This window comes from Poeciliopsis prolifica, unplaced genomic scaffold (genome assembly GCF_027474105.1).
Source record: "Poeciliopsis prolifica strain line A6 unplaced genomic scaffold, Auburn_PproV2 SCAFFOLD022, whole genome shotgun sequence".
Classification (NCBI taxonomy): Eukaryota; Metazoa; Chordata; class Actinopteri; order Cyprinodontiformes; family Poeciliidae; genus Poeciliopsis; species Poeciliopsis prolifica.
This window is the reverse complement of record NW_026562397.1, coordinates 7,497,562-7,524,484: the sequence shown is the minus strand read 5'-3', so window position 1 is coordinate 7,524,484 and position 26,923 is coordinate 7,497,562. Positions and strand designations below refer to the sequence as shown.

The following is a 26,923-nucleotide window of genomic DNA, read 5'->3' as shown; positions in this document are numbered from 1 at the left end:
TATGTTTTGTTGTTGAAACCTATTTATATCTGAATCACAGCTGAGAATAGTCGAATCTTGGACGTAAAGCAAAATTATTTGTGTGTATTTCTTTAAAGTTGAAATCGGGTTTGTTGCTACCTGGGAACAGAGATGGAAATATTTCAAAGAGCAACAAAAGTGTACCATGAAGACGACATTTAGCTCCGGTGGCTTGTAATGTCACCTGAACTCATCAAAGGCATTGTTAGTTTTGAGTTTCCCTCCAGTCTTGTGGATAAAAAGTGTCTTGCCTGCAAACACAAGCCTGAAAATTAGACAAACTTCAATAAACCAGACATTTTCTGATTGGTCTATTTTCACACAGAAGATATTCATTAATGATAAATACAGAACAATGTGACCGAGGTGGAAGAGGTTTAGAAAATACAAGGTGTGTGTGGTTCAGGAAAACGGGGCTCGGAACCACTGATCTATGTGATTCATTTGTGCTCTCACCAACACGTCCTCTGCCTTCTTGTTTTGTGTGCAGGGCGAACTGGTGAACAATGTCGAGCGGAGCGTTCAAGGCGCTCAGGAATATGTGGAGGAAGCAAAGGAGCGCATCCCGAAATGCAAAAAGTTCAAAAAGTCCAGCAGACGGGTGACATACTTATCTCCTTTTCTTTCTCCTTCTCCTTCCCTTCACCTTCTCTCTCTCCCTACATCCACTCCTCCTGCTCCTGCCCACACACTTGGCCACCTCTAACTAACCTTCCTAGGGGGAAATGATAGACCGCATAGAGTACAATGTGGACCACTCGGTAGACTATGTGGAGAGGGCGGTATCAGACACTAAGAAGGCGGTTAAGTACCAAAGTAAAGCACGCAGGGTGAGTGTCTGCGACGAGCAGCAAAGCGTTACTTCAGAAGCATTGCATGCCCCAAGGGGAGTGGAGTGTTAGCTGTTGTCTGTGTGCATGGATGTTTACCTGTTATACAGTTTGCATGCAAAGTGTCTGTGTGTTGGGATTGGATTGAACGCAACTTGTGGCACCGACTGGAAGACGAGGTTGTGTTGACCTCTGGTGGTAACAACTCACTCACAACAGTCTGTCTCTACTGGCATCTTTGGATTTTAGTTTTAAGTATAAGATCCAGGAACGACTTACGGATGTCTAAGTTAGAGATAACCACAAATTTATGCTCTGCCTCTAAATCAACCAATGACCTCAGAGGTCATAACTGCAGAAGTAAACAAAAGTGCAAGAAGTGTCTCATCTCTCATTCTCCTTGTGGTTCTTTTAATTTTGTTTTGGACTTTTTCATTGTGGTTGACTTCTAAATCCAACTGCATCTGTTTTATATCAATATTTACACATAAGTCCTTGCTGTGATACCCAAACAATCTGCTGGAGCAACAAAGTTATACTAGCGTGTTAAAATCTCTCATCAGTCTCGTTAAAAATTGATTACTCAGAGTTTCAGTTTCCAACAGTAATTCATCTGAAAGACTTATTCTTCATCAAGCTGCTCTAATATAATTATTACATTGGAACTCAGGCACTTATTTAATCAATTATCAACTTCTTAGTGATCACAATAATATATTTTAAGGGTCAATGAAGTAAATAAACTTTTGAATTTCTAAGAGAAAAAAACGTAAAAGTTCTGCTAATTTATCTCTCTTTTTTATACCCAACTAGATTAAAAAAAAGTCCTTGAGAAAAAAGGATTGACTTTGCACCCTGAACCAAGCTTTATTGGAAAACAAAATGCACATCCTTTGGCCTGAGTCGTGTTTTGCTGTTTTCTCATTGGACTGGACCAAATCTGTTGACCCGTTTGTTCTCAGCGCCCCGTCCTCTCAGCTTCACTCCCAGGGATTCTCTGCTCAGCCCGACCTGAAAGCCCGTTTTGTGGAAGAGAGTTTAAGCTTGAATTATGTGGCCGAGGTCGTTGGATGGTTTCCCATCTTTCATCCAAACAGAGTCAAATTGAGCTTCTTTAACCAGTTTAACTGAGGGAGGTGAACTTCTGGAAAGAAAATGGAACCATTCTGCCCCCTGCTGGTTAAAAATAGCACTAATCCACTCCTTCTTTCTCTCCTATTCCCCCCTTTGTTTCTCCTTCTTTGTTTTTTCCGTTACTCCTTTCTCTTTCTCTATATTTCTCTTTCTTTCTTACTCGTCCCATTGACCCTTTATTTGACACGTTGCTCTCTCTGTTCCCCATCCAGAAAATGATCCTGATAGGTGGTTGTGTCGCAGTGTGCCTCACCATCCTCATTGTTTCTCTTGCTGTCGGCCTCAGTTAGGACCCTGACACACACCGTTTGCTACTCTAGAAGTGGCTCAATAATTTAGTGTCGCCATTGTAAATGAGCACTCAAACTGTGTGGGACTAATTAATATTGCCTTACTATGTTATTTTATATTGCTCTTGCACATGTTGTGTTTCTCGTTTTGCACGTTTCTGAAACTTACAAAATGTTGCGTACTTCTCCAAATCGAGCATTTATTCTGATTATCACATGTATCTCTTAGTAGTTCATGGACAACCAATCTTTTTCAAAACTTGTGGATGAAATTTGGAATTAGCGGCATAAAAAAAGACCTTTTCAAGGGTGATAAAATCTAGTGAAACTATTTACATTTTCAGCAAGCTCACTCCAAGGCGACATCTTCCCACTTCAGGTTGAGAAAGTATTACCAGCAACAACTTTTAGATCTTTTGATAAATCAGAGACGTGTATAATTCAACTAAAGCTCAGATGAAAACACTTTGAGGCATCTTGTTTTTGTTTTGTCGGACACTGGTCGCTTATGAATTATATTTATTGAGATAGTGTTAGAAACCTACAGTGACCTTTTTCTACCACCAGAGGGAGCTACAGCTTTTGTAGCTTCTGTTTTCAAGTGATTGTGTTTGTTAGATGTGCAAAACGCCCCTAAGGCAGAGAGAACTCAATCTTCTGCAACTTAAGAAGATCTGATCTAATGTATTTATCTTGAAACGCTCTATTAAATCAAGCAATCTCTAAAAAGTACAATTCAACTTTATTGCCGTAACTTTCATTTCAGCTGAATTTCCTCTCTGACGACAAAAAGTTTCACAGCACTCTTTTATTTACACACATTTTCTTAAGAATTGATTATAATCTTAAATAATAATTTTATGTCTCACTGAGTTCTCTCTGCCTGTAAAACTGAACGTTGTCCTTAAGTTGTTGAACAAAATGCAGGAAGCAAATATTCAAACGTGAGCTTTTACAAATCCTGGTAAAAGTTGCACTCCAGTCATTTCCTGAGATTATTTTATGTTATTAAATCACACTTTTGTTTTCTAAGTTTCACTTTGTTCAAATGTATTAAAGCTTTGTTCATACTGCTAACAAGTTTTTCTCTCTTTCCTGTCTGCTGCGTGGGACTTTTCTTTTTTTATGTTATTATTCTTTCTTTTTTTTTTTTTTACTTTGTAGAAGAAAATCATGATCATTATATGCTGTGTGATTTTGGGAATTGTTATTGCTTCCATAGTTGGAGGAACTGTGTCTTAAGCCTCATCCGCTGTCACACAGCAACACGCACACAGTCACAAAACTACACACACACTCACACACACACATGAAAACAGGCAAAGCCAGTTCATTCAGTGTCCTGTATGAAAAACTACAATCCCGAACGGTGTTTCCCAACCCTGGTCCTCAGCTCAAACTGCCCTGCGTCTTGTAGATGTTTTCCTCACAACCAATTCTGATAATTGAAGTTCGACCGGCACCTGGCAATTGGCCAATTGATCGAAATCAGGTTTTCTGCAGCAGCAAATCATCTAAAGCATCCCTGGCGGTTTATCCTGAGGGCTGGTGTTGGAAGCGACTGATCTGGAACGTGCTTAGCACACAGCGTGTCACATTACTGTATGATGCATTCTGCAAATAGTGTACAGGGCCAGAGGCGATCTCGCATGAGTTGCTATTTTGTAAAAATGTGGTGCTGCAAATTGTTCATCTGGGTGTTGTCAAAGGGTATGATGTTTCTGGAAATGGGACGTTACTCAGTGGTACGTATTCTTAGGCATTCCAATTCACAAATGAGACTCTACTTTGATTGTACTCTCTGTTTTGTGTTGTACAAGCGAAGTGACGGGTCACTCACCTGCAGTGTTTTCACAGACAATACTTTACCTATTCATTTGTAGTTTATATTAAAACTCACCATGTACAGACGTAAATGTTTTTGCTTGTTGAATCCTCACACTGCCAAACTTCTTTTGTTTTACTATTTTTTTTTTTATACACAGCTGAAGCAGTTAAACTTTTTCTTTTTGGGGTTTTTTTTTTTTTTTTTTTTTTTTTTTTATATTTTGCTGGTGTGGCTGTATGTATGCATGTATGTTTAAGAAAAAATGTTCTGTAGCTTCTTGGATTGTCGAGTCACACTCGAGTGTTGGTGCGTAGCCACCCGTGTCTTGATTTTATTTTTTATTTTTTTAATTGATACAAAGCTCTCAAACACTGCCAGTCAGTTCAGCTAAGCTAAGCAGAGTCTCGCCTACTTAAATAAAAATTTATTTCTGCTTACATTTCCGTGAATTTTCAAACATTTTCTCTGGCTTCTTCTTTTATTCCTCGATTAGTCGATGACCGTATGAGCAGAAAGTCAGAGAAACCCTCATTTGTTTTTATGGGCACGTTTTGCAAACTGCAACCGTGTTGCCTACTCAATGTATTGCCTTTCTGTTGTATTGTGTTACGCTGGTTTTCTTTGTTTTGTACTTGTTTTTTCTGTTTTCAAGTAAAGTCTTTTTGGAAAATGTTCCGGAGATGTTGTGTCTTGATTAGCAGAAGAACTGTCGGTTCGGTTCCTCCATATGCATCTGATACTCTAGTCTGTGTTACTAATATATTACATCAGAATAGTGTTAAAAGGTTCATTTCAGTTACTCTGTCCACTAAGTTAAACATGCCATGTAGACTAATAACACAGATGGATGTTTTCAAGTCTTTTTTTTTTATCTAGTTCTGCATATTTTTCACTTAAAGCAAATGAAAATGTGACATGTGTGATTAGTATATGTAGAGATGCTGTCACATTAAAAGGCATGTTTAATATGAGTTTAGAGATTATTTTCAAAAGGCACTTTTAATCCGATAAACGAACCTCATCAAAACGCTAATTTTAATTTACTGAAGGCGGCTGCATTTTAACAAACCTGCATTTTAATGGATAATACAGACACACACCTTTGTTGTTTTATTTTCTATCTGCTGAGCCTCTTGTTGCATTTGAAGATCAATGAAATGCAGCAAGTATGTTGTCTTTGGAAGAACACTAGCATGTTCTAACATGCACACACATTACTGTAAGTATTAATTTTATGTAAGGTTTAACATAGAAAAGTACTGATTTAAAAAAGTGTTCTTCCTGAATTTATTGTATTTGTGGTATATATTTTCCTTTTTTCTCCTTTTTTTCTTTTTCAGTGCTTTGTTAAACGCTGTAAAAATGAACTTTTATGATGTGCAGAGCTGATAAACATAAAGAGGCTCCAGATGGTGGAGCGGCTGATCCTGCAGCTTCGTCTGGACTCGTCCTCCTGGGAGTGATTTGCATGTTGGTCACAGATCTGAGGCGCGACTCAGCCAATTGGGTTTGATAGTTGGAATAAGCGGTTTTGCTCAGGACAGAGTTTGACTGGAAGGTAAAAACTGCCATGAATAGATGTCGAGGGCCAATAGAGACAGGAGACGGGTCGGTAAAGTAGACAACCTTTACTCGGTAAGAAACTGGATTACTTCTGTTTAATTAACAATGCTTCAGATCAAGCATGTTTTTATTGTGTTTACTCTGTGACATAATTTAGACTTAGATTTACATGCAACCAAGAGGAGTCGAACTTGGAACAGCCATGTAGCAGCGTTGTAGTCAAGACCAAAGCCATGACAATAAAATGTGAAATAGGATCAAAATTGCTTCTCAAATTAATCTGAAAGATCCACATCCCCAGAAAAACACCAAAATATTAAATACTTAAAGGGGAAATAAATTTACCCAGTATCATTATCAATTTGAACTCTTCGTTTTGCTTTGCTTCCATCTCTGTGCCACAATCCACAGAGGTCTCCTGCCATCCCAAAAATGAAAACACCCTGGGCGGTTGCCCATGTCAGAAACCACAACCGTCTGCGCCATTAAACATAGCAACTGATTTTGGTCACAGCGTTGTTCCATATGCAGCTATCATCTCTAGCGTCACGTCCACAGAGCTTACCTTTCCCTAAGAGACGATCAAATAGGGACGTATAGTCCCCAGCGTCTGTGAAATGCTGAATTTATATGTCGCCATGTCTGATGGTTTATGTAGCGCAATTACATTTATATCTTAATGAAGCTGCTTTGAGATTCAGATTTTACTCATTGGGAAAACATGTGATCCATATTACATCTGGGCAAAATGGGCTGAGAAACCACATCTTCTCAGGGGGTTTAAATGTTATTTTTATTTGTTATCCAGAGTTATTTAAGATATATATATATATATAAAATTTCTTTTCTTTTATTTTTTTCTCTCTCCAGGACAGTGAAGTGAAGCTCATAATTCCCTCTGCAAAATAAAAATGGGGCTTATTTCCAGTTTAAGTACAAACTATTAGCAAGCAGCCTTGTGGCACCACTATTACATTCACAGACAGAACATTAAAAAAAGAAAAGTAAGGGTAGAATAACAAGGTTAATAACAGCTGGATTCATCAAACATTGCCATCTCAGTGGCCTGGGAAAAGGTAGAAGCGCCTGGTTAGAGTGCATCTGTCTTTTGTCGGCATTTGTCTTTTGGTTTCATCAGGAAAGTCTTCGAAGCGCTGCATGACCTGCAGGATAAAAAAGACATAAAAATGACTCTTTCCACTCTGTTCTGTTTTTTTTTGTTTGTTTGTTTTGTTTTGTTTAGGATTCAACAGAGGGGAAAAGAAATAGCCTATGTACTTTTCTGAAAAGTTCATCGATGTCGTCCTCGTGGGAGCAGGTGTTGAAGACTTCAACAATGTACTGAATCAGGAAGGAGCCCAAATCCTCTCTTCTGTATGAGACGGTATCTGTAAAAAAAAAAAAAAAAAAAAAAACAACATCACAGTTTTCTTACATGCAGCTACTAATTTCTGATTGTGATCTTAAAAATAAAAAAAAAACACGTGCACCAAGTTGATTCAAGACTGACCAGGCGTGCTGGACAGGAGGGAAATGAAGTCCTTTTCCTTGTGAACGTATCGAATGGAGTCTTCGACGATGCCGCTTGGAGGAGAGGCCGGTCGGTGCGACGCGTCGTCAGACACCACGCTGGGTCGCGCGCTGTCGCTAACAATGGCGGCTCCTTCCCGATCTGCAGCAAACGAGCGATAGTTACACCTGGATCTGAGGCAAAGCGTGGCCTCAGACTCAGGGTGAATGACGGCCACCTCCTCTGCAGGCCTGGATGATGATGATCTTGGGTTTGTTCATCAGTGCGGAGCATGTTTGTGGGCCGAGATATTTGTAGATTTTGTCAACAGGGAATTCGTCCGGTTTGTCTTGTCTGTGGTCGACTCCGAGCACCAATCCCCGCTTTCCGTGAGACATGATCACCACAAACACGCTGTCTGTTTCTTTTAGTTTGGGGTGCGTTGTGAACTCACGCAGAGCCTTTTCAATGTTCTGTTGGAAAACGAACATCAGTGTTTTATGAACTCGTACAACACATGAGATAACTTAGGTAGAAGAATCCTTATTTTCTGCTGTGCAAAATAAAGTGATTTGTTTTTCATCCTCATAACAATCGTGAAAGTGAGAGTCGTGCCTGACAGTGAATGCCATGACCTTATTGCTTGTTGAGAGACTAAACCGCAGCTGAATCAACCAAGTTGAGACAAGTGCAATAAGAGTTTCACCTGAAAGCACTGCAGTGTTTAAAGAACCTGGGTTTTGATTGTGCATTCATGCACATCGACAAAAGTTTAGCATTTCATATAAAACGTCTTTGAAACGTGCCTGGAAAATATGTATTCATTTTAAATGAATATTTTTTGTGCATTTTGAGATTTTCCAAATTAAGGAACAAAACCCAAAAAATATATAATGTCATCTTGTAAGAAAGGTTTGCTTTGATTCAAAGTGTCTCAACCTTCACGTTTTGCAGCTTTTGCGTTTGAATCTTTTTTTATATATATAAACGCATCAGTGAAACGCAAAGAAGTTTTGAAAGCAGAAGTTTAAAATACCTTTGCGGTAAGGTCGTTGTGCTTCACCACCTCGTACTGCAGGGATCTGAGCAGATTCAACATGTTCTCCTCGTCTTTCTCGGCTCCCTTTCTGGTTAAGTCATCGTCTGCAAAGTTTCTGTTGGTTATCAAAAGGGCCACGCGGCTCTTCAGAGACTTTTCGGACACTTTGTAAATCTGGAGGAAACAAGAATGCAAGATTGAATACTTTTTTCTTTTTTTTTAACAAACAATGATTTTACTTTTAATTGCACAATTATCGCTTGTCGTTGAAAACACCCCCTGCACAAGCAGTCTGACCACAGTCACTCATGTCAGGCAAAGAGAACGTTTTGAATTTGATTGTGAAACTTTACGTCTGGATCGTTCATTTTTTTCGTCCTCTCAGAGTCAGACACGGGGATGAGTTTGTTTGACCAGTTTTTCTGTGTCGGAGGAGCTGCATCTGAGAAAAAGAAACACAACATCAGTCTCACTGTGACGCCAAGTGGTTATTTTCATCCTTCATAACAATAAGAGGCTTTCCTCGCAGTCTCACCCGGTTGATCTTGTGAGTCAGGGAACAGCTCGGCGTAGAGCATTTCATCCCTGGTCTGAATGTGGTCGATCAGCATCTTGCTGGCTCTGGTGCCCTTCTTCCTCACCATGTCGATGAGGCAGCGCGCCATGTCTGCTTTGGTGCTGTTGTCCTCGAGCACAGACTCCACCTCGCCATCGTTCAACAAGCGGGCCTCCAGAAGGTCGTCCAGGAGCTGCTTGAGCATCGACTTTGACACCTTCTCCACAAACTTGCTGCGGACTTTGAAAAGCTCCTTTTCTGCAATAAAAATTAAAAATCAAGAAAAAGCAGCTCTGAAAATCCTGACAAGGATGTAGAGAGAAAAAAAAGGAGAAAACGAGCAGTGAATAAATCCTAAATCCTGACGCCTTACCTGCCATGGCTCAGAACTGAGGAGACGAATGCCCGGTCCTCTGAAAGTTACGGATGAGCGTGTGTGTGTGTGTGTGTTGTGTTGATGAACTCAGTCGGCTTATAAAAGCAGGTGGAGACAGCTGTGTTGAGTTGCACACGGTTCCTTGGAAGCTCATTATTATACCAACAACATGCTCTGACTCGCTGCTGAAGATGTGAACCCTGAACACTAGAATGAGCCCAGTCATTTGATCTGGTTAAGTAATATTCCCAGAAAGCAAAGAAAAACCTATAATAACCTTTAACATGGCTCTACAAGGATCTTTATAGAGCTACATGCATTCTAGGTTTTCACTTTCCACTGAAAGTGCACATCTGCTCCTTTTTCACTATGAACACAGACAGATCAAATGTCGTCATCACTTGACAGACCTGTTTGTGTTTCTTCGTATGTGCATCGCTTACAGTTCCTGCAAAAGACATTCACACGGCTTCAAGCTTTTGCTACACTTTGCCACATTGCAGCTATAAACTTTGTTTATAGTATTGGGGTTTTATGATGCAGACCAACACAAAGCAGAGCATGATTGTCATTTTGAAGGAAAGGGATAAGGTTTTTTAAAAAATATATCTACATATATATCTTATTGACACTTTAAAACTTTGATCTTGAGTTTTACTTTTATCTAGGACAAAAAGCAAAAGACTTTGCTTTTTGTATTCATGCAATTTTTTTTTAGGTTTACAACTTGTTGCAGTTTTGTTTTGTTAGTATATGTGAAAGATATCGAACGCTAATCTGATTTTCATGGGTTTGATGTTTACAAAACTATGCTTTCATTTTATCCATTAAAACTGTCACCATGTCGTGACAGTACGGTATGACACAGGCGGTCTCTGAAAAGAGCTACTACTCTTTTCAGAGCTACTACTGCGTCTGCAGACATGCACGATCAGAAACAACCAGTAAGAGGTTGTTCCTGCATTAAAGGTCTTAATGCAGGAATGACGATCTGTCGAGTTTTATGCATTCAAGATAAAAAGATTACAACCAGTGAGACCACAAAAATTTGCAGATAACTAAGACGTATTCACACATCTTGAGTGTTTGCATGTTATTGCAGTTTCAGTCTGCAGATCGCAGAAAGAGACACCAGAAGGATCTGCTTTTAGAAAACTTCTGGATAATGTGCTCCATGTTTGTTTTTCAGTTTCATTCCTCCTGCATCAGAGTTTTCAGTGCTGCTCAGTGAATATTTAGCCTGTTCTAACTTGTGCACTTTAACGCTTCCATGTTTCCCCTGCAGCCAGCAGGATCTCAGCACTCGCTTCCCACATCTCATGTTTACACTGGTAAATGACAGATGTGCTTTGTGGCTATTCGTGCACGCTGCGGTACACAAACTTAATTTAGAGAAAGAAAAGCAGACACTTTTGTCTTTTTGTCTTGTGCTCTTACATTTGCAAAAATTAAAGTGAATAAATTACATTTCACTAAAGCTTCCAGATTATTTTGGGGGGCTGTCAGAGCTAATCGAGAATATTTTTTTCTGACCTTCACTTCTTGCACAAGTGACTGAGTTCAGTAATTGTTATCAGTGATACAGAGGTTAGAAGAACAGCATGCAGTATGAGCCCCGATTGGGAGTTTCTCAAAATGTGGGAATATTGACCAATAATTTGCCATCTGAAAAGCATTTCAGAAATCGTCAGAGTGTTTTGTTTTGGGTTAGTGTTAAAGAAATGCTCCCATGTTTTTGTGCAGAATGCAGGCTGAAGATTACCGGTCTTGTGCGAAATTCGGTTCCCCTGTGAAAATCTGTTCCCCCTGCGTCGGGAGCGCGCATTACAGCCAGAGAGGCGACAGAGGCGGATCTGATCATTTTCACGTCGCTTCTGATCGATTTCTCGGTAAAAAAAAAAAAAAAAAAACAACTAATACAACCATGTCAATGTTGTAACACTCAGTTTAATTTGCAGCTTTTGTTTAAAAAAGTTGTAAAATAAATAAATAAACGAGGTCTTCTGACGCTGTTTTGTGTTATTGTAAACACCAAGAGAATCGCTCTTTTCTCACGTAAGTCTGGCAGAAATAAAAGTCAGTCACCAAACAGTTTTCCCAACACGTGGTGTGTATGTAAAGGTTTTTGTGAATTTGGAAACAGTTGTTCTTTATTCCCCAAGGTTATGGAGTAAGGAGAGGAAATAATGGATGATTCAGCAGCCTGAAATATTCTGTTCCCCCTCCATAAAATGGGAACAAATTATTTTACCTGCAAATGCTTAACTGTGCTTATTCTTCTCATCATCAACAATAAATCCTGTGAATTTGGTAGCATTTGCTCCTTTTTTGCCAGAGTTATGAGGGGGGAACCATATATTTTAGCTGGCTAAAATATTCCGTTCCCCCTCCATAAAATGGGAACAACTGCACTTACCAGCAATATTTTTTCTCTGCTTATTTCTCTCATCATCAACAATAAATCCTGTGAATTTGGTAGCATTTGCTCTTATTTTGCCAGAGTTATGAGGGGGAACCATATATTTTAGCTGGCTAAAATATTCCGTTCTCACTCCATAAAATGGGAACAACTGCACTTACCAGCAAGACTCCATCCCCACCTCCTGCTCCATCACCGTCTTCCTCTTATTTTAATAAAAGGAATAATTTCAGTATCATTTTGTTTTAATAATATACTGAAATTATTCCTTTTATTAAAATAAGATGAAAGCATATCAGTACAAAGACATAAAGTCTTTATGAGACATATATGTATGATAATAAAAACTGAAATGCATGTGCATTGATGTATATTTATAAGAATTGGAAATCAAATTTACATTTCTCAGCTTGAGTTTTTTTCTGGACTGGACAGGAGTCAATGGCAGAGCAGAGGAAGACGGTGATGGAGCAGGAGGTGGGGATGGAGTCGGTGGAGGGACTGGAGCAGGGGGAGGTGCTGCAGCAGGTGGAGATGGTGATGGAGCAAATAGTGATGAAATGTTTTCAAACTTGCTGTTTGCCAACAGCCAGTTTGCTGTTGATGATTACTGTTGATAAATACATTTGTTTCCATGTTTTTGAGGGGAACGGATAATTTCAGTCAGGTAAAACAGCTAAAATATTTGGTTCCCCCCCATAATTCTGGCAAAGTAGGAGCAAATGCTACCAAAATCACAGGATTTATTGTTGATGATGAGAAGAATAAGCACAGTTAAGCATTTGCAGGTAAAATAATTTGTTCCCATTTTATGGAGGGGGAACGGAATATTTTAGCCAGCTAAAATATATGGTTCCCCCCTCATAACTCTGACAAAAAAGGAGCAAATGCTACCAAATTCACAGTATTTATTGTTGATGATGAGAGGAATAAGCAGAGAAAAAACATTGCTGGTAAGTTCAGTTGTTCCCATTTTATGGAGGGGAAACAGAATATTTTAGCCAGCTGAAATATATGGTTCCCCCCTCATAACTCTGGCAAAAAAGGAGCAAATGCTACCAAATTCACAGGATTTATTGTTGATGATGAGAGGAATAAGCAGAGAAAAAATCTTGCTGGTAAGTGCAGTTGTTCCCATTTTATGGAGGGGGAACGGAATATTTTAGCCAGCTGAAATATATGGTTCCCCCCTCATAACTCTGGCAAAAAAGGAGCAAATGCTACCAAATTCACAGGATTTATTGTTGATGATGAGAAGAATAAGCACAGTTAAGCATTTGCAGGTAAAATAATTTGTTCCCATTTTATGGAGGGGAACAGAATATTTCAGGCTGCTGAATCATCCATTATTTCCTCTCCTTACTCCATAACCTTGGGGAATAAAGAACAACTGTTTCCAAATTCACAAAAACCTTTACATACACCACGTGTTGGGAAAACTGTTTGGTGACTGACTTTTATTTCTGCCAGACTTACGTGAGAAAAGAGCGATTCTCTTGGTGTTTACAATAACACAAAACAGCGTCAGAAGACCTCGTTTTTTATTTATTTTACAATTTTTTTAAACAACAGCTGCAAATTAAACTGAGTGTTACAACATTGACATGGTTGTATATTAGTTGTTTTTTTACCGAGAAATCGATCAGAAGCGACGTGAAAATGATCAGATCCGCCTCTTTCGCCTCTCTGGCTGTAATGCGCGCTCCCGACGCAGGGGGAACAGATTTTCACAGGGGAACCCAATTTCGCACAAGACCGGCATCAAGACGTGAGGGTAGCTCCGATGAGCGACGTCTCTGCAGTCATGCTGCTAAAGATTTGTTTGTTTTCCATGCAACCGGGAGCCGTTCCTGGCCTTTCATTGTGTTGGCTCTTTCCGGAACGAGGTGACCTCACCACTCCTGAATCAAATGTCACCGATAAGCATGATCTACTAAGTCTGACGAAATTTAATTAAACTAGGTTGTAAACTGTATGAACCGGACGTGTAAAGAGCCCTCCAATTGTTTACTTTGTGGATTCAAAAAAACGCAGAATGTGGAAAATTTTTGTAACATTTTACTCCTGTCACCAATGTCAAGATGTAAATGGTCATATTATTCAGTTACATGAGTTAGAGGAAAACTCGCTCCAAGAGTTGAAGTGGCACCGGAAGTCGCAGCGGCCGTGTTCACTGTCCTTTTCAAACAGATCAAGCATAACTTGATCAAAAAGATCAAGTTACGCAAAGATGTGAGGCAGCAAGTTCAACATTCAGCTGATTTCAAGGCTGCTGTGGTTTTAAAAGGCGTCATCACTTGTAATGTCACGATATGTTGTCCAGTTTTCAGATACGGCACCAATTTATTTGCAATATCTATTTAGTATCTTCGTCACTATTTAGAATTTTACATACGGGATCTTTTGTAGTCTTTCACAGGATTTTTTTCTTTTTTTTACTTACCCAGCTCCTTTAAGTCGGGGAGCAGTAAGAAAAAGGAAGCGGCATTGTTTTTGTTTGTTCAATCAGAACTTTGGCAGCTTGTTTTCTTGTTCACATATTTTCTTAATGAAAGGCATTTTTTTTCTAATCATGCTCTGCCGGTACAACCAGTTTGTCAGCGTCCCTAACTCTGCATGTGTCTGCATGGATACATGAACACATATATTGACCTATATCCATTTGACTGAATGTCCGACTCATCTGTTTGTGTTTTTTAAATGTACCCTATTAAATCAACTTGTTTTATTTTCTTAAGCTGGTTTCAAATTCAGTTACCAAAACCTGAACAAAACTGTTCTTCAAATGAATCTTCCTGGACTTATGAGACAGATTTCTACACAAATACAACGGCTTAATGCAGTTTAACTCTGCATTTGGAGACGTACCGCAGGATAAGGACATGTTTTGAGATGTATGTTGTAGAAATATGAATAGCACCGGAATACAGAGACAGACCATGTTTTTCTTGAAATGTTCACTTTTTATTTTAAGCACAGTATTTTAAAAAAAATTGTCTAAAGTGAATGAAACTGAATCCAATTAAAGTAAATATACGCTCCTCAGTAAAATAATCCAATCACTGACAGTCTAAAAAGTAACCAAAAGAACGAACAAGATTGAAAGCCCGTCATCTTGGTATACGTATACGTCAGATTTTATATAAAGATACACCAGGGAGTATTTCGATGGCACAATTCAGTGACGCAGTGGTTTGTCAAACAGTAAATGTAAATGGTAATTAATGTTAGCTTCCCAGATTTACCAATCGCTGCCGTCTCAGTGGCCTGGAAAAAGGTAGAAGCGCTTCGTCAGAGTACATCTGTCTTTTGTTGGCATTTGTCTTTTGGTGGCGTCAGGAAACTCCTCAAAGCGCTGCATGACCTGCAGAGGTCAGTGAAAAGTAAAGACAGTGACTCGTTTCCGAACGCGCTTACTCTTCTCCTGTCTTTAAATACCGATCGCTGAGACTTGTACCTTCCTGAAAAGCTCATCGATGTCGTCTTGGTGGGAGCAGGTGTTGAAGACCTCAGCGATGTACTGAATCAGGAAGGAGCCCAAATCCTCTCTTCTGTACGAGACGGTGTCTGTAAGGAACCACAGTTTTCTTGCGTGAGTCGAGAAAACCTTGAGAACATTATGGACTTGAAAGACAAACCTACCTGGAGTGCTGGACAGGAGGGAGATGAAGTCCTTTTCTTTGTGGACGTACCGGATAGCATCGTCAACAATGTTGCCGCCGACATTAGCAGGAAGTTGCTGCGACACGTCGTCAGAGACCACCTTAGCCGGAGCGCTGTCACTGACCAACACGGATCCACCCGTCTCTGTAACCAACAGGGTCGAGATCAATCTGGGATTCGGTCGCCCCAAACCGGGACAGGCGGCGCCCACCTCCTCTGCAGGCCTGGATGATGATGATCTTTGGTTTGTTCATCAAGGCAGGGCATTCCTGCGGACCCAGGTGTTTGTAGATGTTGTCGACGGGGAATTCGTCTGGTTTTTCCTCGCTGTGGTTGACCCCGAGGACAAATTCGCGTTTCCCGTGAGACATGATCACCACGAACACGCTGTCGGTGTCCCTCAGCTTCGGATGCTCTGAGAAAGTGTGCAGAACCTCGTTCATCCTCTGTGCGAAATTGAAACGGAGAAAATTCAGTCACAGCACAATAGATCGATTCAAAGTTCCTGTTTTTTGGGGGGTTTTCAGATAAAAGCATTAAATGTAGATACAGAATTATTTAGTAAATTGACTAAACAATTCATTTCACCAGTTATTTAATATTTCATTGTTTTTGTCAAACTTAAAGCGAGGAATGTAGCCAGACCCCAAAACCCCACGATGGTTTTGGCAGCAGAAACTTAACTTTTATCCCGATTTGTTAAATACCAAGTGGGAAAAAGATGCTTTCAATACAACTAGCGTAAGTAAAAAAGAAAGTTCAAAAAGGCCAACGTAATACCTGAGCTGTGAGGTCATTGTGCTTCACCACCTCATATCCCAGGGACCTCAGCAGTTTCTCCATGTTCTCCTCGTCTTTCTCGGCTCCCTTCCTGGTTAATCTCGCATCAGCGAAGTTTCTGTTGGTGACTAAAAGGGCCACACGACTTCTGAGGGACTCATCTGAAACGGCGTAAACCTGAAGCATCAAACGAGACTCGGATAAACATCAGGACGAGTGAACAGCGTTGAGAATGTGAGGTCTGAGAATCATTTGACGTGGAAAATCCTCAGTTTTTATCTGGTTTGGGGAGAACTTAAATGAAGTCATAAGGCCTTTTATCCTCAAATTGTGCCGTGTGTCTAATTGCTATTCTTGTCGGCCTTTGCTTTCTACTGTTAAATCTTTGTTTTCACAACAGTGGACTGCAAGCTGGAAAACTAGCAGCTGCTCATTCACAACGCCCCCTGTGAGGTGAAGGCGATGTAACTCGTGTTGAATAAGTCAGAGGAGGCGAGAGCTGAGCTCAGGTTACATCTTTAGATTTCCGTTTCTCGTTCCAGAAGGAGTCGGTGGTGGTGATGAGGGAGTTTGACCAGGCGTGCTGGTTCTGAGGAGCTGGAACTGAGCGGGGAAAAAAAGGCATCTCTAGTTATTACAACTGGGGAATTGTGTGTGTGTGTGTGTATTCATTTGACATCACAGACTTTGTAATAAAGGATTTGACTTTGCTCTCACCTGGCGTTGGCTTGCAGGTGAGGCCGAGTTCGGAGTAAAGCGTAGGGTCTCTGTTCTCCAGGTGTTCGATCATCTTCCTGCTGGCTTTGTCCCCTTTCTTCCTCACCATGTCGATGAGGCAGCGGGCCATGTCCGCTTTCCCCGTGTTGTCCTCCAGCACGGAGTCGGTCTCCCCTTCGTTCAACAGCCGGTCTTCCAATAGGTCATCCAGCAGCTGCTTGATCAACGCTTTGGAGACTTTTTCCACAAATCTCCCTCTCACTCTGGTGAGCTCCTTGTCTGCAGAGACAAAAGCAGGACGTGGAAAATACAGACCTGGGCTTAGAATCCGCGGTTTCTGGAGCCTTACCAGCCATCACGCCGGAGGTGAACGTCCTGTCTTCTAACGGCGGAGGATTCGTGTGTGTGCGTACAAAGGAAGTGGTCTTGGTTTTAAAGGGCTGATGAGTTCCAGGTAACTGGTTGGAAGCTCGTTCAACTAGTATGTCCTTGTCAGGTTTGTCTGTGAGGCTGTCATGAACTCAGACCTGAAATCATGCCAACGACGCTATCAGTTATTTACTCACAAGTGTTTTAGAGGTCAGTCCAGTGGAAACTGTCATTTTGTCAGACCTTGCAGTCGAACCTTAATGCACGTTAGGATTCACATCACCAGTAACTGTGTGCAAATCTGCTAAAAGTGATGCTTTTCTGAACAATACCAGCCTGTACATCAGTTGCTTGTTGCCACTGATAATGAAAATAGAACTGTTTTCATTTTTGTTTCTCTTATTTACTTGGAATTTCTAAAAGGGTTTGTCAGACAGGATCCCACAAAAGGCAGTAATGGTGAGAAGGGTGCGTGTGTAAAAGGAAGAAAATGACATGGAGTGAACGTCAGAACAACCTTTGTATGTCAGTGGTGCCTTTGAGCAATTTGTTTTTGTCCAGTCTGGAATAATCTTTCAAGCCGCAACGCCAATAAATCTTAAAACCAAGAAATAGGTGCAAGGATTTCAACATATTGCGTTTTTTTTTTTTTTTCTCTCTTTTTTTGTTTGTTTTTGCTAATCCATATATGATGAAAAGTGCAACAAATACAGGATAAACTGCAAACATTAAAATGAAACCAGACATTTACACACCATAAAGGAACATTTTTTTACCACTTTTAACTCTTTTGATCAGCCACGTTTTCCAAATTTATTTCTAGTTGCTAAATGCCAGAATGAGGTTTTTGTTGTTGTTTTTTTTATTCAATTCTTATACAGTTTTTAGGATTTAGAAACATTTCCTGTCAAACTTTATGACTTGGGTCAAATATTTGGATCTCAAGCTTCTGAAAATAGTGAACAGGAACTTGATCAGGTTTGGACACTGAATTACTCTTATACACCTTTTCAGTTCTGCCTATAAGTTTGCTGAGACTGAGAATGACGGCACTGCACTCTAAGCACCGACTTTGTCGTCCTTTGACTTCGTAACTAATTTGCTGATATTATTAGTGAATGTCTATTTGAAGGAAAGAATAGCTTTCCTGGCTGTTTCCTTGAGATGCTGCTTTGATTTTTCCACAAAATGCTTTTTCCTCATGCTGCTCCTTTGCAGTTTGGTTGCTGCTTTCCCCAGTAAACATTTACGCTATAATTCAATTTTACTCTCATCAGATAATAGGATGTTTTCTAATATTATTTGCCCTTCTTCTTCATTTAGATTCTCTATTGCATACCACAGTGCAGTGAGAGGCGAGATAAGAAATGGAAAACGGAAAAAAGATTCAAAACAATACAATCCAACACTTTGGGGGAAAAAATAATTGTTTTAAAATGAACAGGGGAGAAAATTAATTTCATGATTAAATCAGCATTCACACATATTTCTTTGTAGTGAGATTTTTCTACAGCTTTTACGAGAATTTTCCTGATGTTTTGCTGTTGCTGCAAACACTGCAGCGCTTTTACATTTTGTTCTTGGCTGTGATCCGTTACCAAACATCTCTTTCTTAAGCCTGGTGACTTTATTAGTCTCTGTTTGTTACAGAAAACTAATTTTCAAATTTGAACAAATTTAAATAAAAACATTGGGATTCTGTGGTTATACAGGGGCAATGCACTACCCACATGTGGAGCCCGTAGTCCTCGACACGGACGTCTCAGGTTCGATTCCCAGCCTGCTGAGAGTTGCTGCATGTCTTCCCCTCTCTCTCTCTCATTGCTTTCCTGGATAGCCACTCTCAAATAAAGGCAGCTAGAGCCAATAATTTATTTTTTTTTTAAAAATGTCCAGGCGTGTCTTCTGTAGAAAACAAAAATCAAAGGGCTGAAGTCCGCAGGTTGACTTGCCTTCGCAGCACATCTTGAATACATGGCTGATTTATTTAGCAGCTTCATCCCTCACATCGGCCACCATACCTGAAAACAGTCACAAAAATACGTGTGAATAAACTGACTTAGTTTCCTTCAATTTGTTTGTATTGCTTACAAAATGGAATTCAAATCAAGTTACATCATGGACTTTGTACAGTACAACCTGTGAAACATTTAGGTAAGCTTCTACCTATAAGTTTGCTGAGACTGAGAATGACGGCACTCTACTCTAAACACTGACTTTGTCGTCCTCTGACTTCATAACTAATTTGCTGATATTATCAGAGTGAATGTCTATTTGAAGGAAAACAAATAGATCTGAGCAGAGACGGTGATGCAGGGATAGCAGTCATAATATCATGACAGAACTATGTGCTCTGAACACTTACAAAGAAAATAATGTCAAAAATGAAAATTAATTATGAACAGATTGTTATTATTCTAATAAACATACTTAACCTTTCAGTATCTCGTAAACTTTGACAGGCAGGTTGTTCATCTCCTCCAAACTCTTCAGCAGGTGTTTGGCTGTAGCTTCTCCTGGCTTTGTTTTTCTCTTCCACTTCAACAGCATCTTGTGCTTCCGCATGTTTACACTTTTCTCTGCTTCCTCAAGGTCATCCAGGTCCTTGGATTCCAAGCCTAAGTAGATAGCGACCTCCTTCCACTCCATCCCGAGCTGCTTGGCGACCTGCAGAAGCTGCTTCTCTGACAAGTCCTGGCTCTGAGTCACTCCATCTGAAGAAAGAGACAAAAAGAGAAAAGGTGTGTTACAGTGGACAAAGGTATGGTTGGAGTTGTCTGTGGTCAAACAAATTTACCTGGCTTGTCCTCCTGTCGGGCTTGTTTACCAGCTGTTTCTCCTCCTTCTTCTTCTTTTTTCCTTTTGTCAGCTGCTTGAGGGATGAAAAGCCGAGGTAACAACAGAGGTGCAAACAAGTCTGGCAATGGTGAGTTGGCTGAAAGACAAAATAGTTTTTCTGCACGTTTTCTTAAATGTACTCAGGCTAAAGCCTGAACTTTTCTTTACAAAAATAAGTGGAAATTGTGACCCTGCAATAAAAGAGTATGTTTTCACTATGCAGGACTGCCCATCGCATTGCAACACTTACCTGACTGAGAGGACAAACCCAGCAGTTTGAAAAGCTCTTTATCTTTTCTTTCCAGGTAACCGATCATCTTCTTGCAGGTCTCTGGTCCTTTTTTAATCACCGCATCAATGAAAGCGCGGGCCTTACCAGCTCGCGTGCGGTTCTCCTCCAGGATTTCATCCCTCTCATCATAATCAAACACACGATCCTTTAAGCATAAATCTAAGAGTTGATTCATCACTGCAGCAGACAGTCGTTGGATGAATTCATCTCTCACTCCCTTAAGTTCCTCATCTGGAATTGGAAAGAAATATTAATGGTTCATAAACTGTTTTAATTATTTTTAAAAAGCAGAAAAATCTGGTGTAAAACTAAGATTTTTGTTTACAATTTTAAGATCATAAAATCTTTCTTTAGGTACTCTTCACTGTTGCACAACACTTTTCCTGCTTACACTGTTGCACAACACTTTTCCTGCTTACTTCCTGTTTTATAGCCATATTGACGCAGTGTTCTCCCTTTAACCTATGTCAGTACAACTTTGGTCATTTTCAGGGGTCTTTATTAGAAACTCTTTCCGCCTGAGAAAAAAAAATCCACATTTGTTTATGTTAAAGGTTAAATGGCGGATGTTCACTCTGCATTGCTCCACTTTTCTTGGTAACTGCTATCATATTGTTTTTTTCAAAATGTTATCAAACCGGATCATCTGTGAAAGTAAAACCTGTGACCCGCCACAGAGCGTCAGAAGAAGAAGAAGAAGAGTTACGTAAACTGCGTACATAGCGACACATCTGGGATTGTGAACGTCACGGCTCATTTATTGCCGGAGAAAATGTAAAACTTTGTGTTTGACTCTGAAAACTGTTTGACGGACCATCGCACTCAATGTCCGGCTGTCGCTAAAGTATGAAAACCAACTGTTTAATAACTCGTTAAACGATGAAGGGATGTTTCAAAGCGCCCTGGTGGTTTTTAATGTTTCTGCCGTCTCTCCAATACAGTCATACCTCCGTTAAAACAACACCTAACTCTCAAATAGCCAGGAGCGAGGTGTACTTGGAATAAGTTGTGACCTTACGTTGGGATAAATTCTGTATTTATCAGTATTTACGCAAATTACGTAAATACTCTTCTTCGCGCTGATCTTCAAGACGTAGCCGCGCTCTATTGCCCCCTCTTGGCCACAGAAATTAATGGGCCACAGAATTTGCCGCGCTCCTTTTCCAACTCAAAACCAGACACAATGTCTCAAAAGACTCCTCCAACTTCTTTATACCTCCTCCGGGGCTCTTTACATGTGTACAACGTATCAACGGGACCTCGTCCCTTGGTAATATTTACCGTACCAGCTCTGTTCTCCGCCGCGGCTCGCTCCATGTCGCCGGCAGTAGTTCCTCATGCAATGGTTTCAAGCTGCGTGACGTTTGCGGTGAAATGGCGGGAATGTTGGTTAACCCTCAACAGACCCACCATGACAGACAAAAGTATTTATTTGTATTTATATATTTGGGTCAAATATGTCTTTAGTAAATACATAATATGTTGACATCCACCAAAAAGTGGTGGAGTCCTTGTGTTTGACATAGATTCTCTTTATTTGAAATAAAGAAAGCTCCACATTTTCACTGGTGCTGTAGCGCTCCCTGGAGAGATCATGGAAAATGTCAGGTTATTTTCTTTTTCATTCAAGATGATATTCTATGATATTGTTGTGATATTTGTCCTCGAAAAACACAACTAATTAAAAGAATAATAATAAAACCACAACAAATAATTATATATTGCATTAAAAGAAATCCCCTCTCGCAACTATCTTCACTTCCTGTAAACAACTGAAAGGAGCACATAATGTGAAAATGGATCATTTTTTATTACCCAAATTTCAGAGGATGAAAATCAACACCTTAAGGAGAAACTGTGGATAAAACTGAAATGATTACATCACCAGTTTGGCAGCACTTCAGATATTGGAAACAGCAAGTTAATGAACAATTATCGACATCGACTTATACGTTATACGTTTTTATCATTATACATTTCTCAGCAATGCCCTAAATATACTTCAGTTTATGCCACATATTCAGTCATCTTTATCGGTAACTGTTGTCTTTGTGTTTGCTTCTCTGTGTGTTGAGAACTCTAAGAACCAATTGTCCTTCATAGCACCTTTAGAAAAATGCTTAGCCCCATCCTACAGCAAAACACTTTCTGGAGCCGCCACTGGCATAACTCAACGTCCACAATGATTATTACACAGAATCATAAACCCTTTGGTCACTCTGCTCTAGATTAACAGGAGAACAAGTTCATACTGGCTAATTAATTGGTTGGCTGGTTGCTCAAACGAGCCGGTACGAGCACTTAGCTCAAATAAAAAGTACAAAAGTACAAAAAGTACAAATAGTGCTGCATCACATCACACTAAGACGTGTGGCATCAATGATCGTTGTGCAGGAGGCCTTGAAAGACGTAGAAGCTCTTTGTCAGCGTGCATCTGTCAATTGTTGGCATCTGTAGTTTCTCATCCATCCTAAACTGTTCAACGCGCTGCATGACCTGTAGAGTTGAAATGGTATAAACAGTTAGCAAAAGTTTCATGACCCACTCAGCGTCATCATTATTACTGGTTATGTTCACTGTCTATGCTTCATTCTTTAAAATGAATCATTTAATTTAGTATTTTCCAGATCTGTATAAGCTCTACAATCTCATCCATCCATCCATCCATCCATCCATCCATCCATCCATCCATCCATCCATCCATCCATCCATCATCCATCCATCCATCCATCCATCCATCCATCCATCCATCCATCCATCCATCCATCCATCCATCCATCCATCCATCCATCCATCCATCTATCTTTTGGATATTTTGTATTTGAACCCTAATCTTCAATGCACTAATAACTCCTTTCAGAACTCATGGCTTTTTTATACCTTCGTGAAAAGATCATAAATGTGTTCCTGATACGACTCTGGGGTGAAAACCTCCACAATGTATTGGATGAGGAGAGACCCACGATCTGGTCGTCTGTACGACACAGTGTCTGAAGGAAGAAGAGCAGAGGTTAAAATGTAATGAAGTTACAACCATTACAATAAGTTCATCTAAAGTGTCACTTTAAACCCACCAGGTGTGCAGGAAAGAAGAGAAATGAAGTTTTTCTCTTTGTGAACAAATTGAAGCTTGTCTTCTTCCAGATCCTCAGGTTGTGGAACATGATCCGCTGCGTTTGGACTGTCGCTGACCAGAACGCTTCCGCTATGTTCTGAAGCATAAAAAAGGCAAACAGGTGAGACCATTATATTAACTCACAGTGAGCTTTAGTATCTGCAGCAGCAGATCTGAGTCACCTCCTCTGCAGGCCTGTATGATGATGACTTTTGGTTTATCTATTAGCTCTGGACAGCTCTCGGAGCCCAAGTGTTTGAAAATGTCGTTGATTGGAAATTCATCTGGTTTGTCCGCTTTCCAGTCAACTCCAAGAATTTTCCCCAGCATCCCATGAGACATGATAACCACAAACACGCTGTCAGTGTGTTTTAGTTTGGGATGTTTCGTGAAGTCAATTAAAGCCTCATCAATAGCCTGAAAGAAGACAGAAAATTATGTCACCAGTCATTAAACTAATTAATCAATCAGTCAAGAATCTGTTTCATTTAATCTCCCATCTAGAATAAAGTACCTTTCCAGTGAGGTTTGTGTATTTCACCACCTCATATCCCAGATTATAAAGCAGTTTCTCCATGTTCTCCTCGTCTTTCTCTGCTCCCCTTCTGTTCATTGATCCATTAGAAAACTTGATATTAGTGATCAGCAGGGCTACGCGGTTCTTCATAGAAGTTTGGGTCACAGGGTAGACCTGAAAACGGATGAGAAAGAGGTAAACAGACAAACAAAATTAAATGTTGATTAAAATAAAACAAACAACTGAACTGGAGCCTAATGTGGAAAGTTAAAGTGAGATTGTTGATTATGATATTATGTTTACATTGTGCAAAATTTGTTTCACTCGGTCAACAGCACAGTGAGAAAAATCCAAAAAAAACAACTCAACCCCAAAGTAAAATAAATAATTATTTCATTATATGTAGATATAATGATGGTGTGTTGAACGAATATATATATATATATATATATATATATATATATATATATATATATATATATATATATATATATATATATATATATAAATTCAGTAATACATCCAATATAGCATAAACGTTTCCATTTGATTCATGAGAACGTGTCACTGACCTCTGGATGGTCCTTTTTGGACTTCCAGAACTCTTCCACGCTGGAGACTGAAGGAGTTGATGCACTCTGAGCCACCAGGCCTGCTGCAGCTAAACCATTAAATAGAAATGTGTTGGTTTGAAAGAAGCATTCACATTACATTTATCAGAGCACATTATGACGCTTTCTAATCTTAACTATCAAAAAAGCATATACTCCTCTCACCTGGCTGAGCAGGCTGGGCGTTGGACAGACCCAACTCACAGTACAGTGTTTTATCCACACTTTTCAGGTGAGCGATCATCTTGCTGCTGGCTTCAGATCCTTTCCTCTTCACCTTGTCGATGAGACAGCGTGCTTTAGCCGCTCTGCTGTCATTCTCTTCAACTACTGCATCCTTCTCCTCTTCGTTCAACACACCATCATGCAAAAGGCCGTCCAGGAGTTGATTGATCACCTCTTTAGTCACCTTGTTCACAAATTGAGGTCTGACTCTGTCAAGTTCTTTATCTGCAATTTCAAGGATATGGACACAAACAACCCAAAATGTGGCAATAAATTCAGTGAAGTCACAAAAAGATTGATAGACAAGTGCAAAAGTTACAACAAGCACCAATATTTTACTGAGGGACAAAAACTAGAATGTATTACAAATTACTATAGGCAGATTACTATGAAGATTTATTCTCTAAAAGTGGACAGGAGTGTTACACAGTTCTGTTAGTGCATAAAAGTGAGGATACAAACACGTCAGAGTTTGTGATTTTGACGTAACGAATGTGAAGCAGCTCTGAATACACAGTGCTGGTAAAACACCCTGCCAAAAAAAAGATTCGTCGTCAAAGTGAAACTATAACGCGTCACAAAAAAAAAAAAAAGAAAAAAGAAGGCAGACGTATAACTCAAATCTTTTGCTCTAATCGTCTAAAGCCGTAACCTGTGCAGATCCGAGACGATAACTAACTCCCGTCTCCATTCAGAGGGTCAGAAGCAGGCCGTCGGTTTTTGGGTTCATACGATGCGCCACGTGGATATATAAAGAAATAAAAATAAGACGAACATGACTTGTAGCCGCGTCTGCAAAGCTTTGAGTTGTTAATCTCACCTGCCATTGTTCTGGGGGACTCGGATCGTTGGGGTTTCCCGAAACTTCCACGAAAAAAAAATCTTCAACTTGAAAACTTCCTGCGGGTCCACGCGCTGGATGACTTCCAGCTGCAGCTGCACAAAGCTGCGCGTCACTAATGCGTAATGACAGGGTTACTGCTGGAGTGTGAAGCTTATCGATTTTTAAGTATTCCTTAGAGAACGGCATCGTTTTCATAGAACTTTCATTTGACTTTACGTCTGTTTCATCCGACCAAAAATAAATAAATAAATAATAATAATAATAAAAATGGATGAAGAGAATAGTTCAAGCTCAGGTTTTATCAGTCAACACGCATTCATTTCCTTTGTGTCCTGGTTGCCTGAGGTTGGGTCTGCAGCAACATGGGGTGGAGTTTACTGGGGCAAAGTCTTCCACGTAGAGATTTTGCAGCCATGGCAGGTAAGAAAACAACAAAAATCAGACAGCTGCAAAAGTCTCCAGCGTCTGTGACGGTCCCGGTTGTTAGTGTGGACCCGATGAGTCGTCGGGTTTCCAGTGGTTCTTGTGAAGTTTGTGTGACTGACCGGGCGAGGGAGCCAAAAAATAAATAAATAAATAAATCGACAAGAAGAAGGTCAAGTTCAACCTAAATTGGCAGCAGCTTTAGTCGAAATCGGACAAGAAATATTCATTGAGTGCAGAGCAAATGCGAACAGCAGTAATGTATATTTAAAAGAAAAAGGAAAAAAAAAGCAGACACTGCCTTCCTTCCTCTTTTTCTCATCGGGCGTGTTTACTTTTACTTTCAGTGGTTTGTGAAATCCACAGTTTACTTCAAGTTCAGCCAGCATCCTTTTAACTTGTTCTCACTCATCCACAAAACGTTTTATTAAAGAATGTGCATATAGATTTAAATGTCTCCTGAATAGTTTTTATTTGTTTGTTTATTTATTTATTTGATTTTTCATGAGGTCAAAACTACAGAGGCGGTTCTCGCATGAATGCAGCACCTTACTTCTGCCCCACACAAAACCAACCACAAATATTCCTGATGAAATCTGTTCTGCAAATAATAAAATTGATGTGCACTCATTCCAGGAGCAGCTGATGCCCTGCAGACTGAAAAATAAATAGTATTGAAAGTGAGTGTAGTGCTCTGTCACGAAGACTAAAAGGTTCATTCTGACAGTTGCAGTGCTGTCCGTGATGTGGCTTTCTGTGCCACAAGACAAAAATAAAAGTTCAAATACAATAAATAATTCTATTTGAACTTTTTGAATGAATGTGGATTTTCTGCAGGCATCATTTCTGCAACAACAATCAACTGACCATTTCTTGTATCTCTCACGCATTTCATTGTAAACAGACTGGTTGCCCTTTTGTAAACGCGTCCTCTGTCTTTTAGCAGAGAAACTCAAAGGGATC

At 39.9% G+C, this 26,923-nt stretch overlaps 5 protein-coding genes across 12 annotated transcripts in view; 1 reads left to right on the top strand and 4 right to left on the bottom strand.

Moving 5' to 3' along the window:
- The window catches only part of stx1a (syntaxin 1A (brain)), a 53,180-nt gene extending 48,876 nt beyond the window's left edge, over positions 1-4,304 (top strand). Inside the window, exons 9-10 of one of the 4 annotated variants that reach the window (XM_055045460.1) lie at positions 741-851; positions 3,440-4,304. In XM_055045460.1, coding sequence (XP_054901435.1) covers positions 741-851; positions 3,440-3,517 — 189 coding nt within the window. In that variant the 3' untranslated portion in view covers positions 3,518-4,304. Of the gene's footprint in view, positions 1-511; positions 852-2,197 lie in introns of those variants that run through there. The other 3 variants (XM_055045461.1, XR_008606987.1, XM_055045459.1) reach the window with 3 other exon arrangements.
- A 2,137-nt stretch (positions 4,305-6,441) lies between these two features.
- LOC129370003 (caspase a-like) lies at positions 6,442-9,268 on the bottom strand. The gene is made up of 8 exons (XM_055045737.1): positions 9,145-9,268; positions 8,751-9,029; positions 8,569-8,657; positions 8,213-8,389; positions 7,415-7,649; positions 7,177-7,338; positions 6,945-7,054; positions 6,442-6,829 (listed from the first exon to the last, which is right to left on the bottom strand). The coding sequence occupies exons 1-8, from the start codon at positions 9,149-9,151 to the stop codon at positions 6,725-6,727; spliced, it is 1,164 nt and encodes a 387-aa protein (XP_054901712.1). The 5' UTR covers positions 9,152-9,268; the 3' UTR covers positions 6,442-6,724.
- A 5,254-nt stretch (positions 9,269-14,522) lies between these two features.
- LOC129369976 (caspase a-like) lies at positions 14,523-18,927 on the bottom strand. Of its 2 annotated transcripts, XM_055045690.1 has the most exons (9): positions 18,826-18,901; positions 17,076-17,253; positions 16,727-17,005; positions 16,524-16,612; positions 16,010-16,186; positions 15,441-15,675; positions 15,209-15,373; positions 15,024-15,133; positions 14,523-14,930 (listed from the first exon to the last, which is right to left on the bottom strand). In XM_055045690.1, the coding sequence occupies exons 2-9, from the start codon at positions 17,080-17,082 to the stop codon at positions 14,826-14,828; spliced, it is 1,167 nt and encodes a 388-aa protein (XP_054901665.1). In that variant the 5' UTR covers positions 17,083-17,253; positions 18,826-18,901; the 3' UTR covers positions 14,523-14,825. The 2 variants fall into 2 exon arrangements, with proteins under 2 accessions (XP_054901665.1, XP_054901666.1); XM_055045691.1 differs by lacking the exon at positions 17,076-17,253 and having other exon boundaries at positions 18,826-18,927.
- Positions 18,704-21,578, bottom strand: LOC129369977 (caspase-1-like). 4 transcript variants are annotated; one of them, XM_055045692.1, is made up of 5 exons: positions 21,512-21,578; positions 20,184-20,456; positions 19,893-20,030; positions 19,531-19,809; positions 18,704-19,116 (listed from the first exon to the last, which is right to left on the bottom strand). In XM_055045692.1, exons 1-5 carry the CDS (start codon positions 21,540-21,542, stop codon positions 19,079-19,081), a joined length of 759 nt encoding a protein of 252 aa, XP_054901667.1. In that variant the 5' UTR covers positions 21,543-21,578; the 3' UTR covers positions 18,704-19,078. The 4 variants fall into 4 exon arrangements, with proteins under 4 accessions (XP_054901667.1, XP_054901668.1, XP_054901669.1 ...); XM_055045693.1 differs by having other exon boundaries at positions 19,893-19,967; XM_055045694.1 differs by having other exon boundaries at positions 19,893-19,964.
- Positions 21,579-22,016: 438 nt separating this feature from the next.
- Positions 22,017-25,650, bottom strand: LOC129369807 (caspase-1-like). Its single transcript, XM_055045446.1, has 8 exons — positions 25,514-25,650; positions 24,634-24,918; positions 24,430-24,518; positions 23,855-24,031; positions 23,523-23,757; positions 23,300-23,437; positions 23,106-23,215; positions 22,017-22,721 (listed from the first exon to the last, which is right to left on the bottom strand). Exons 1-8 carry the CDS (start codon positions 25,518-25,520, stop codon positions 22,602-22,604), a joined length of 1,161 nt encoding a protein of 386 aa, XP_054901421.1. The 5' UTR covers positions 25,521-25,650; the 3' UTR covers positions 22,017-22,601.
- Positions 25,651-26,923: the final 1,273 nt, after the last annotated feature.

What these genes read in the sequence shown, in the direction of transcription:
- LOC129369977 (XM_055045692.1), bottom strand. Translation starts at nt 21,542, where the DNA reads ATGGAGCGAGCCGCGGCGGAGAACAGAGCTG. An exon ending in GGGTTTGTCCTCTCAGTCAG is followed by an intron (nt 20,031 to 20,183) that starts GTAAGTGTTGCA and finishes TTTGTCTTTCAG; the next exon opens with CCAACTCACCATTGCCAGAC. An exon ending in CCGACAGGAGGACAAGCCAG is followed by an intron (nt 19,810 to 19,892) that starts GTAAATTTGTTT and finishes CTCTTTCTTCAG; the next exon opens with ATGGAGTGACTCAGAGCCAG.
- LOC129370003 (XM_055045737.1), bottom strand. An exon ending in TGACTCACAAGATCAACCGG is followed by an intron (nt 8,658 to 8,750) that starts GTGAGACTGCGA and finishes TCTTTTTCTCAG; the next exon opens with ATGCAGCTCCTCCGACACAG. An exon ending in ACAACGACCTTACCGCAAAG is followed by an intron (nt 7,650 to 8,212) that starts GTATTTTAAACT and finishes GTTTTCCAACAG; the next exon opens with AACATTGAAAAGGCTCTGCG.
- LOC129369807 (XM_055045446.1), bottom strand. An exon ending in CGCCCAGCCTGCTCAGCCAG is followed by an intron (nt 24,519 to 24,633) that starts GTGAGAGGAGTA and finishes TTAATGGTTTAG; the next exon opens with CTGCAGCAGGCCTGGTGGCT. An exon ending in TCTTCTTTCCTGCACACCTG is followed by an intron (nt 23,216 to 23,299) that starts GTGGGTTTAAAG and finishes TTCTTCCTTCAG; the next exon opens with ACACTGTGTCGTACAGACGA.
- LOC129369976 (XM_055045690.1), bottom strand. An exon ending in ACAATGACCTCACAGCTCAG is followed by an intron (nt 15,676 to 16,009) that starts GTATTACGTTGG and finishes AATTTCGCACAG; the next exon opens with AGGATGAACGAGGTTCTGCA. An exon ending in CATCCAGGCCTGCAGAGGAG is followed by an intron (nt 15,374 to 15,440) that starts GTGGGCGCCGCC and finishes TGTTGGTTACAG; the next exon opens with AGACGGGTGGATCCGTGTTG.